The 11534-nt window shown below is 35.9% G+C and overlaps 2 protein-coding genes and 1 long non-coding RNA gene across 3 annotated transcripts; 1 reads left to right on the top strand and 2 right to left on the bottom strand.

Moving 5' to 3' along the window:
* Positions 1–555: 555 nt before the first annotated feature.
* Positions 556–1051, bottom strand: LOC132902790 (uncharacterized). Its single transcript, XR_009657240.1, has 2 exons — positions 1021–1051; positions 556–827 (listed from the first exon to the last, which is right to left on the bottom strand). It is a non-coding gene; the product is annotated as an uncharacterized LOC132902790 (long non-coding RNA).
* A 2312-nt stretch (positions 1052–3363) lies between these two features.
* Positions 3364–5030, top strand: LOC106130585 (small ribosomal subunit protein uS14). Its single transcript, XM_013329471.2, has 3 exons — positions 3364–3524; positions 3624–3723; positions 4983–5030. Exons 1-3 carry the CDS (start codon positions 3463–3465, stop codon positions 4989–4991), a joined length of 171 nt encoding a protein of 56 aa, XP_013184925.1. The 5' UTR covers positions 3364–3462; the 3' UTR covers positions 4992–5030.
* Positions 5031–5355: 325 nt separating this feature from the next.
* Positions 5356–11399, bottom strand: LOC106143477 (mucin-5AC). Its single transcript, XM_060949237.1, has 7 exons — positions 11384–11399; positions 11045–11210; positions 9464–9708; positions 7507–7779; positions 7033–7221; positions 6429–6607; positions 5356–5532 (listed from the first exon to the last, which is right to left on the bottom strand). Exons 1-7 carry the CDS (start codon positions 11397–11399, stop codon positions 5467–5469), a joined length of 1134 nt encoding a protein of 377 aa, XP_060805220.1. The 3' UTR covers positions 5356–5466.
* Between the last annotated feature and the right edge of the window lie 135 nt (positions 11400–11534).

The raw sequence follows: 11534 nt of genomic DNA, 5'->3' as shown, positions 1-11534 counted from the left end.
GAATCTGTGCTGCTATCGTTTCCTACTTCAATTATGAAACTATCAGTAACATTGTCCATACAACCATCACGTTCATAAAATTTATCTTCTATATTTTTGACGTGTTGACACTGTTTTTGCCAATCATGGGGGGTTATAGATAAAAAGCATTATCCATGACGACTAAGGAGTTTGGAGGCAAATTGGGTACAAGTTTCTCTGAAAGCCACTTCATGAAATTAGTCCTGTTCATATCGTAATGGTAATCCCCGGATTTACTCTGTGATTTAAAAATCAATTGAGCATTAGGAATAAATCCTATTTCTCCACCTGCATTAACAATAATCCATCGCGTTCCAGCAGAATCATTTGTTAGTACTCCGTCCTCGCCATCTTTTTGCCAACATTTTTTCACTGCATATGATGCATGAATGTATGTTTCGTCTAAGAAAACTATTGGCCGTCCGTCTATACGATTTTTCCTCATGGTATCGATATATTTTCGTCTCCATGCAACTATGTCGTGTCTTTCCATTAAAATTTTCCGTTTCGAACCACATTTTTTGACTGAAATCCAAGCTGTTTTAAAATTTTCCACAAAGTCGTTCGGCCCCCAACAAAATTGATGTCATTCTTTAATTCTACAAGTAATTTATTTAAGGTAGGAACAACTTTTCTTACAGTATACATTTCATGAACTTTATTTCTTATAGCGCATAAATCGAAATCATCAAGTTCCACTGTTTTACGTTTCAGACGATGTTTTCCAGGAGACTTCAGTTTTTGTGAGGTAGAGGCAGCAATTTCACCTTCTTTAGTAATTCTACTTACGGTTTTCTCCGACATTCCTGAAATAGACACATAACATTTGTATTCTTTTATAAAATTTAGTTTTTATTTAAACAGAAATAAGGAGAATATCATAACGAGATAAATTAAATTCGTTGAGATATGTACTTTTTAAATTATTTTAGTCTATAAATTATTATTACCCATAATAGAGGCATTGGTGTCTAGAGCTGGTATCCCTGTTTTACTAACCTGTCATGGCGGCGACTCGAGATCGCACTTGAGTGGAATTAACGGGGCTTGGTTTGCCTTTTCTCTCTCACAAAAGGCACGCACCTTCAACACAATCTCTCTTGCACTGCTTTTAAATGACTTCGGCATGATTAAGTCGATAATTATCAAATAATAACACAAAAACGTGGCGAACACTTCACAATACGACAAACTGACAACAACAGATTGACAAGCAATAGTGCCAACATGAGGGGAGGAAACTCAGGGGACAACTTATGGTGAACGGTCTGTAGATAACATGAGAAGAGATAACAAAAAACTACATACTTTCGCATATATTATATTCTTACGCTAATGTTAGTTAAGTGGGATAGTGTGGATTTGACACCCAAAAAATATTATGAAATAAAAATTTTATATACTCAAATAAAATGAATTTCAATTGCAATTCCCCTCATTGAATTGTAATAATTTTATAAATATTTTTGCACTTAGGCCTTAGGAACAACAAACATTTTAGGATTATATATATAATGGATCTGTTTTATTTGTGTACACATTTTGCCTAAGCAGATATACAAGGAGAGTGTGGAGGGTCGTGGTAAAGGGTCAGGTCAAAAGTACCCGAAACCGCCGAGCTTGCATGAAGAGAGTTATGAAAGTGGATGAAGCGAAGGAAGTCGTGGCAAGTGGAAAGATGTAGTCTCTGCCTACCCCTCCGGGAAAAAGGCATGATATAATCACGTAGGTACGTATGTACACAACTCATTATTTTACGGAAGTGGACACGCAACACCTAGATACTGTCTTTGGACATAATATTATTAATATATCAATGTAATAAGTATTTATAATTTATTAACTTTTGATTATTTTTTTTAACGATTTAGCAATTTGAACATTATAGATAGTAAGATAGATAGAATATACTTAATTGTACATAAAATTTTAACAACACATTTATCCTTAGCTTATGTTAAGGTAATGTACAAAAGGCAGCCTTGTCGCATTATGCAATTTCTTACAGGCAATCAAGCATTTTTATAATCCAGTACCCTCTCATGTTTAATAGTTGATATTATTAACACTCAAATTAATGTACATTACAAAACTCGAAGGAAATTAAGAAATGTTTTTTTTTTGTAAACTAAGCCATTATTTATCTTAAACAATGTACCTCATAAACAAATATCGATAACATAAAATTAATGTGTTTCCAACACTATCGCCAAATACCAATAAAACCGCCAAGTCGAGCAAAAAAAAAACGGCACGGCCTTACCATCCTTTTTTCGAAGCAATTCAGGCTATTTTCGATCACTATAATTTCGTTGTGAATAAAACAAGAAACATGAATTTTCAGTAACTAATCAGGCATTATATAAACACGGTATATTTAAAATTTCAGTCAATTTGAACCAGTAGTTTAAGCAATTCAACTTGTTAAAGTTTCTGAATTTTATCACTCACTGACTCACCCATCATCAAAAGTCTAAGGCACTTTTAGCAGACATAGGAGCTTCAAATTTAGAATACAAATAGAGTTTAGTGTCTTAATCATGGGAAAAACTAAATATTTTGTAATTTCGGTCAAGTTTTCTAAATACACCAACTGCATGAATAACTCTGTAATCCCATATAAATGTATAGGATTACAAGGTTACATTTGCAGTTAATCTTAAGCATGGGAAAACCTAAATATTTTGTAATTTCGGTCCAGTTTTCTAAATACACCAGTTGCATGAATAACTCTGTCCTTCCAAATATGATGATTAAGTTGATATGAATCTTAAAGAAGTTAATGCTCCTGAAATTTTAATGGCGAACAAGAGTATTAGTGAATTGTTTGCACTAAATCTGCTGTGGAATAATTATTTTGGGCATCATTGAAGCCCTCAAGGATGAATAATTTCCCTCTTTTTTTCACATTTTCCAATATTTCTTTGCTCTGCTCTTATAGTTGCAGCGTGATGTTATATTATAGCCTAAAGGCGGATTTATATTTGTCTGACGTGTTGTGTCGTGACGCGTCAGAACGGTATCGGTTCTTACATTTACAAGCCATCACAACACATCACGCATTACTATATAGTATGAACGTTACCATACTAAATGTATAGAACCGATACCGTTCTGACGCGTCACGACACGACACGTCAAACAAATATAAATCCGCCTTAAAGCCTTCCTCGATAAATGGTCTATTCAACACAAAAATAATTTTTCAATTCGAACCAGTAGTTCCTGAGATTAACGCGTTCAAACAAACTCTTCAGCTGCAAAGGCCCATAGAGAAGGAACAATTTCTTTGGCCGAAGTAAATTCATTCACTCATTCGTTCATGCATGAATGATACTTGTCATCATTCATTTTCTTCAGTTCTTCTTTCATTTCAATTTCGTGAAAACGCCATTTTGGACGTGTTTCTTCGCTTAGTCGAGCGAAAAACCTTGATTCACCATGGGTCACGCAAATATCTGGTATTCTCACCCTCGTAGATACGGGCAGGGATCGCGTTCTTGGTACGTAAATAAATTATTGCCTAAATTTATAAATTGTGTCTTTAAGAGACACTTATTAACAAGAGCACGTGTTATTACTATTTCTTTGGTTTGTTTCAGTCGAGCGTGTTCTAACAGGCATGGGCTTATTCGTAAATATGGCCTTAATATCTGCAGACAGTGCTTCAGGGAATACGCACATGACATTGGTTTCAAGAAGGTAAGTTACCTGATAAACATAACCTTTTTTCATTACAATCTTACACATGTTTGCCGTGTTGTTTTGGTAGAGTAGATAAGATGCATAGTGCATCATCAATTCCGCAGATGGTCTGCTTTCAGGCACACTTAGTTTCGCTTATCCACATTCATAACTATAAGCAAGCTTGTATAAACTGTAATCAAATACATTTCAATGATTATATTCAATAAAACTAAAAATGTATAGTGTACCTATCATTCCTAACTCCTGTCAAGTGCTTTGAGTGATTTTACAATTAAGTTTTGAAAAAAATACATAAAACGAGCAATCGTGAGCAATGTTCTATTGAAAAATCATAATCAAACTATTTAACAATATGGCATCTGTTCATAAGATGTTAGTTTTAAACAAAGTTATCTTTTTACAGGTGATTTTTTTATTTTTTGTGTATTTGTTTTGTGTGGTGTAGTATGCAACTTGATCAAAGAGTTTGTTTGTTTGTATTCTTGATCTTGCATCAAGAATACAAACAAACAAACTCTTTTTAGACGTTTTGTCTGAAAATTAGTGATGGATGTGTGTATTGTAACTCTGAGCCAGAATTTTGCCATATTTATGATCCATTTCTTTAAGTTTAGTTAAAGTATTTGTTTTTTAGAAACAGTAAAAAAGAAATTCCAGGACATCGAAACAAAAACAAAATCAGGATTGCCTTATTCATTGCAACATGAACAAAGAAATAGTAGTAGAGTAAGAATTTGAATAAGAATCTCTAGTCATGATGTCATAACCACCATGTGAAACAAAATTTTACAAAACAAATAACTGTTTTTTTGCATCCAGAACCCTGGTGTGTATGTTAAAACGGCTATGGTGTGCAAGTGAGAGGTCATGAGTATGGCTGCCATTTTAGATTTAATTCTTCATTGAAACTGGTTAAACACTTTGTATTGTGTTATTAAGTTTGTTATCTTTGAATGTGACATTTTTCAAATGTACCTAGCTAACCTGAAGTTGTCCATCTGGCTTAAATAAGCAGCCAACCATTAGAATTTATCAATAAATAATTTTTTGATATCGATCCTGGAGTGTGAATGCCCATACCCAGGGGCTGCTTATAACTATGATCAAGAATAAAAAAATTTGATCCTGTCTGCCTGCCTATCATTTAAGGTTTGAATTGAACCTTAGTGTAATAGGTATTGGGATAGGTTGTTACGTCTGTCCATGTCTTTTGGAAGTAATATGATTAATGTATGTTTTTCTTTTTGTTTCAGTTGGACTAAATGTTTCGACTGTTTGCAAATAAACATTAAGTATAAGTATATTTTCTTTAATTTAACCAATCCCATCTAACCTTAAAATATTATATAAACTAGCTGTTCCGGCAAACATTGTTTTGCCATATAAATAATTTTTAAGTAATTTCTAGTTAAAAAGAATGTTAAGGGTAGATAACCCTTATCACTAAGAGGTATGAAAAAAAGATGTCAACCGTTTCTCAGACCTTGGAGTAGGTCTGAGAATCAGTCAACATATCCTCACAAAATTTCATGAGAATCAGTTAAGCTGTTTTGGAGGAGTATGGGAACAAATATTGTGTCGTGAGATTTTAATATATAATATAGGTATTCTTTTAAATAACTACAATTGAAATCTATATTTTTAATAAAAGTAGGTACAAAAAGTATAAAACTAATAAGCTATAAAATATACATATATTTTAATAATTTATACTATTAAATAAGGCACCATTGTTTATCACACGTTATTTCTGTTCCCTTGAGCTTGGTTTTGACGTAGATTTCCTAGTGTGGATCCAATATTCTGTAAGAAGAAAACAAATTTTTCAACATCCATCTAAATTCTCCTTATAAAATATTCCAATAACATAGTAAAGCATAGGTGAGTCTGCTTGACTCTATTGTATGTTGTATTGTTTGATTTTGATGTAATTTATTTATCTAAAGCAACTTGCATAAAGAGAGTTATGAATGGATGAAGTGAAGGGTGGATGCAGAGATCCTGGCAAGTGGAATGATGTAGTCTTTGCCTAGCCCTCTGGGAAAGAGGCGTGATTTTATGTATGTATGTATGTACTAAAGGCAGTCTTAAAGTCTTACTATACAAATATAATTAATTAAAAAAAAAAATGCAAAAAGATACACTAGAACTACACATATAATTTTTTTCTCCATATTTCTACTAGAATGAAGCCCTGCCAAATTACTTATTTTTAAAACTACCCTAGAAACTAGTCAGAAAGCTCTGCGTCGGCCGGTTATTTCTTGTTTTTTACAGCACAAATTGAGAAAGTAGTCTACTAGTTATTGCAGCACATGTTTTAAGCAAGACTATGTCTTGAAGCGGAGAGAACCATTGTAATATTATATCCACATATCTATTAACTTAAAATTTTTGAATATATGACGTAAAAGGCGACTAGGGTCTAAGCTTGTAAACTTGAGATTCTTCTTTTGGGCTCAATGGGCTAGCAACCTGTCACTTTTTCTTAGGATTCTTTTCGGCGGCCGACAATGTTACTTGCCTCCTTCACAGCACATGTTAGGGAAGTAGCTCATCATGGCAGTTATAAAATTACCAGAGTTATTCTCTCCAGCAGGTTCAATAGGCTCTTCCGCGGTGGTCGACAGTGTTTCTTGCCTCCTTCAGCCACAGAAACGGTTAGGGGAAGCAGTTCATCATCGCTATAATAAAATTACCCGAGTTACTCCCGCCAGCAGGCTCAATAGGCTCCTCCGCGGCGGTCGACAGTGTTTTTTGCCTCCTTCAGCACAGCACAGATTGGGGAAGCAGTCCACGCTAGAGCTGCACTTCTGGGGAAACAGGTCGTACTGCGGTGGCGCTGTGCACTGCAGATATTGTTCCAGCATTCTCACAGCTGCAAAATCACATTCAAAAGATCGGATTTACGCAGTTTTTCATTGTATAAAATTAATAAACTTTGTTGGTTTAAAAACTGTGAGGAGTTTCTCGGGCAAGTCATATCGGATATATCATAGTGAAGCTATCATGGCATCTCGTGTGCCATGTTATATTATATAGCTCCGCTGGTCAACGACGACACAACAGTGACAAACTAGCGAAGTCATAGATGAACCCTAACTGTGACAGGCCAAACCGATGGATTTAAAGTTGAATTGTGACATGTAGGCAGGTTTCTTATGTGGTCTAGGAGTACAAAGAGAGAATTTCCCCAAATTAATGCATATCTAACATAAATTAAGACCTTGTTCTGTTAACACGAGCGATGACGCAGGCTTACTCTCGTAACAAAAAAAATAAAATGAGAATGGTAAAACTAACGCGCATCAATTTGCCGGGCGACTGGCACAAGATCAAGTCTGGCCTTGGCGGTGCGGCAGTACGAGCGGGTGCCATCAGGACAGCATAGTCGCGGCCAGCAGTCTGCGTCGGTCTTGCACGACTGTACTTCGAACAGCAGCTCCCCGAGAGGCGTGGTTGGACACTCGCGAGGAATCACGCCAAGAAGAGCTGGAAAAATATGGCTGCTAATGTGCGCATACGATGAGGGAATCAAGAAGGAATCGTACCTATAACCATGATGCTAGCTTGGTTAGCTTGCCCTGCACGGTCACGGGAAGTAAGAGAGGACTCGCTACGTGTATTACTCGACTTCCCGCTTCAGGTTAATTGTCAAATTTGGACTCTTTAGTCTACTTCCCAGAGGATGCATCTGGGACGCCAAGTCGGGCTCAAGCAATCGTATTACAAGTCGTCGCTGGTTTTCAAAAAGTTAAATGGAAGAAGGCTACATACGTTGATGAGACTGTGGAGCCGTCGTTGGGCGCGGGGCTGGCACTCCCTTGACGCAACGGTTATCGCAGCACACCTGCCCGGGGCCGCTGCTGGTGCGGCACTGAGCGTTGGTCTCGCAGGGAATCGGGAACAGCAATACGGGAACCTGCCCAGCTTTCGGGCACACCAACTTCTGCGACTTTCCTGCGCTCGAGTGATCGTTATACTCGTAATCGTAACCCGACACAACGTTGCGCGTACGCGAATAACTTACATCACTAATTATATCAGTTCCTAAAAACAACATTCAAAGTCAATGTCTATCAATTTGTATTACCTAATTTGAAGTTTCAACACAAGCTCAATTTTTCTGTACTTGTACATATCGTAACCTACTGTCTCATAATAAGTAATAATGTCGTTATTATGACTTATGTAATTAATAGAGGAAAGTAACCAAATATGGGCTACCATTTTGTATTTGCCTCAAAAATAAAAAACTATTAAAAAATTAACCATTTATTGTGGTCAAAATAATCACACATACATTTTTAAAGAGCTAAGTAACAATCATATGTTCTTAATATTATTATATATTATTATCTTGAGCATTAAACAAAATATCAAAATAGATTCTAAATATGGAACAGGTACTTAAATATGGGCTACTAATAGAAACTTAATATGTCTTCTACGAAAATAACAATTATAAATATTTACCTTATAAGAGATCAAATTACTTTGGTAGATGGAAGAAATCACATAATTTACTTACAAAAATCACATATCCAAGTGTCAAACTCTGGCCCAGCACAGTCATTATGTGCCCAGAGCTGACACATTAAACATCTTACCCACAGTTCTCCTGCCTCGTTTTCGGAAAAAAATTCCTGACGCTGCATCGGCAGTATCAGGAGCCTCTCTTCCTATAGGGGCATCTGGTTCACTATCTGAATCAAATTGGACATATTCTTCACTTACACTTTCTTCCTTGGTCTTGGCTTTCTTATTTCCTAAACTTCTTTTCTTTTGCTTGGGTTTCTTATCTTTTGTTTTATTTTCTTTTTCAATTTTCTTCCTATTTGTTGCAATAAGGTCATTTTTATATGGAGACAAAGTTATGACCGAAGCCACAGCAGCCCATATTTAGGACCATAGTAATAGCCCATATTCGGAATTCTTAACTAAAATAAATTTGATCTTGTTCTTTACAAATCATATATAGCAAGCAATAAATCGATCGAAAATCATAAAATTAAACTTATATTTTGCAATAAAACACATGGTTACAGTATTTAGACCTAATTTTCTTTGATTAAACAACACATTGATACGTACCTCAGAAAACTTTTCGACAGCAGCAACACAAAAACAGCTGACAATGGCGACAGCTCGCGCGCGATTGACGAGAGTGAGTGAGTGCGATGTAAAAGCGAATGAATGCGATGGACGATCGTCGTTTGTTGCGTCATTCGACTGTAGGTTTTCGAGAATTGTTACTAGCCCATATTAAAGCACTAGCCCACATTTAGTTACTTTCCTCTACTTTGAATGAAAAGATATTGTGGTAAAAAGTAAGACAACACATTACTTAAAAATTCAAATATTTTTTTACGATAAAAGTGTATTATGGTAGCATTTACATTAGTGAGCCAAAAATTTTACTGTTTAGCTTTGAGGCTTGATAAAATCACTGTACAGCGAAAAAAAGAAATAGAGCCTACACAAAAAATGCCACTTTATAAATTTATAATAAAAATATGACTGTCTATAAAATTTGAGGATTCTATATCTGTTTCTATTAGTTCCCATCATCACCCATGTTCTGGATCTGAATACTGGGACCAAATCAGATTTTAAGTCGGTTGATATGAAAGTTGATAGGCAGGATAGGATAGGTTAAGTATTGTTATGAGTTTTATCGGCATCTCTACGGAACAGTAAAAAGAATAAAATTAATAAATGAATGATAAGGTACCTGTTTTTATTGCGGCATTAGTCTTGGCTGTAGCTGGCGTGCTCTGTATGGGCAGCAATTGCAGAAAAGGCCGCGGTGGTTCTGTCGGCTTCGGCCGGGGAGTCGTCGTCGTCGTCGTGGAGCTGGTGGTACTCGGGGTTGTAGTTGTCGTGGTTGTGGTGGTGGTGGTTGTAGTGGTCGTGCTTGTGGTGGTGGTGGTGCTTGTGCTACTACTCTGCGCTGTGCTATTTTGGCCCGTGTCGGCTCTACAACAACCATCGTGATCAATGTACCATGTCACCGGATAAGCTTAATGAAGCATGTAACTAACAGTGTTTTTTTTGCACGGTTGGAAGAATTGATAATATAGCCTGTTTCTTTTTAACTGTTAGACTCTGTCAGACCCGATTGCGGATACTCGTATGAGACTTGATTTGAAGTTACGACACATAAAAAATTGCAACGTGAATGTCTGATATGGGATGACATTACGCCAAACATGGTTTCAGGATTTAAAGTACCTACTTGTAATTTCATTTTATTTTTTACTATTAATCAGATGATGGTGCAGTGAGAGACAATAATATTAGTTATGGAATTATGATCAGATACAAATTATAATTGAAATTATATAAAGACTTTCCCCCCGAAGGTTCCGAATATCAGCAGGAAACTACGGCTATGTCATGGTAAATTAAATATTGATCGCTAGGATACGTTACTTTCGCTGCATTTCAATAGAATGTGCTGTTTCATGAGCACATCGTGCACACAATGCAGTTATTGAGTTTAATAATACTTATTATATATAATATCGGAACATAAGCAAGTATTCTTCTAAGATTAATCGATGAATCAATGACTTGAGTTGAACGTTCTGCAATCGGTTTCAAATCATTCACAATCACTAAGATTCGATCCTCCTCTTCCTTAATAAATTGCCATTGACGCTTTTACATAGTAGGTACCCCTTCATTAAGTCTTATTTATATACCTACCCACGACCATAAACGGAACCGTCGCCGGGGGAAAGTCATAGGTTTAAAGTAGTGATACCGCCACCAATTTTGTGTTTGATTGCCTAGTGAAAATCGACCATCGCTGTTGATATTGCAATGTATTTAAATTAAGTAAGTACTTAACTTTTTATTGACCTTTAGACTTAGTTTCGATTTCAAGTAAATGTTAACAGTAGGTACTACAAAGATAGAATGAGATATTATGTTAGTTAGGTAGATACTTTTTAGGTATCGCAGCATAAATTGTTGACCTTAACCTGGTAATTAGTCGCCTGTCACTTTCAGAATTTAATTTTGTTCCATTATTAAAATAATATAATTGTATGTATTGGCTTTCACGTTACCAATTAGGTATTACAGAATTATGTGAAACTGCGCTGCAAACGTAGATATGTAAGTAGGTAAAATGTAGGTACATACAACAGTAGAATCAAGTCTCATCACAAATTTTGGTTTTTAAGGTTTTATCGTTATGTGTAAGCTTTCCCGTTTCCTAAGATTATTTTTTGAATGAGTAGGTAAGTATTTAATCTTTTAATGCCAGGATATTGTGTCAGTAAAGCAATGCCAAATAGCAACTGACCTTATTTGCGCGGCACCTTGCACGCCTTTTGTGCAGAACCCTTTACAACATAGGTGCAGGTTTCCCATCACTCGACATTCCGAGTGCTTCTTGCAGGGTAAGGGAAAGAGATCCAACCAGCCACTGCTCGTCCGGACCGCGGGGCAGGCCACCGCCTGACCATTCACTGTGGACGTTTCGTTTTTTTTCTATTATAATTTTGTTTCGTTGGCGACTTGGTGTTATTAATTTTTATAATCACATCTTTATCTCTTATCGAAAAGCCACATTCAGTACAGTTACAGTTCAGTCAGTACCTAAATCATAAGTTCTAAAATAAGTCCGACTGGCGGATCAAACATGAAACCTTTTTCATTTTGTTACTGTTTTAAGTTGTTCCATGGTTGGATGCTATTGGTGAATTCGTGTTTGTGATCATTGACAATATTTGGCACAAGACATCAATCAACCGAGTTATAACTTTCTCAAAAAACTAATAATAATTAAAATA

This window comes from Amyelois transitella, chromosome 18 (assembly GCF_032362555.1).
Source record: "Amyelois transitella isolate CPQ chromosome 18, ilAmyTran1.1, whole genome shotgun sequence".
In the NCBI taxonomy this organism is placed as follows: Eukaryota; Metazoa; Arthropoda; class Insecta; order Lepidoptera; family Pyralidae; genus Amyelois; species Amyelois transitella.
Note: the sequence above shows the minus strand (reverse complement) of the source record. Positions and strands in the feature narration are given on the sequence as shown.

Excerpts from the sequence above, each read along its gene's own strand:
- LOC106143477 (XM_060949237.1), bottom strand. Across the intron at positions 9,709-11,044 it reads CAAGGTGCCGCGCAAATAAG|AGCCGACACGGGCCAAAATA; the intron begins GTCAGTTGCTAT and ends TGGTTGTTGTAG. Across the intron at positions 7,222-7,506 it reads GGCTCCACAGTCTCATCAAC|CTCTTCTTGGCGTGATTCCT; the intron begins GTATGTAGCCTT and ends ATATTTTTCCAG.
- LOC106130585 (XM_013329471.2), top strand. The coding sequence starts at position 3,463 with ATGGGTCACGCAAATATCTGGTATTCTCACCCTCGTAGATACGGGCAG. Across the intron at positions 3,525-3,623 it reads GGGCAGGGATCGCGTTCTTG|TCGAGCGTGTTCTAACAGGC; the intron begins GTACGTAAATAA and ends GGTTTGTTTCAG.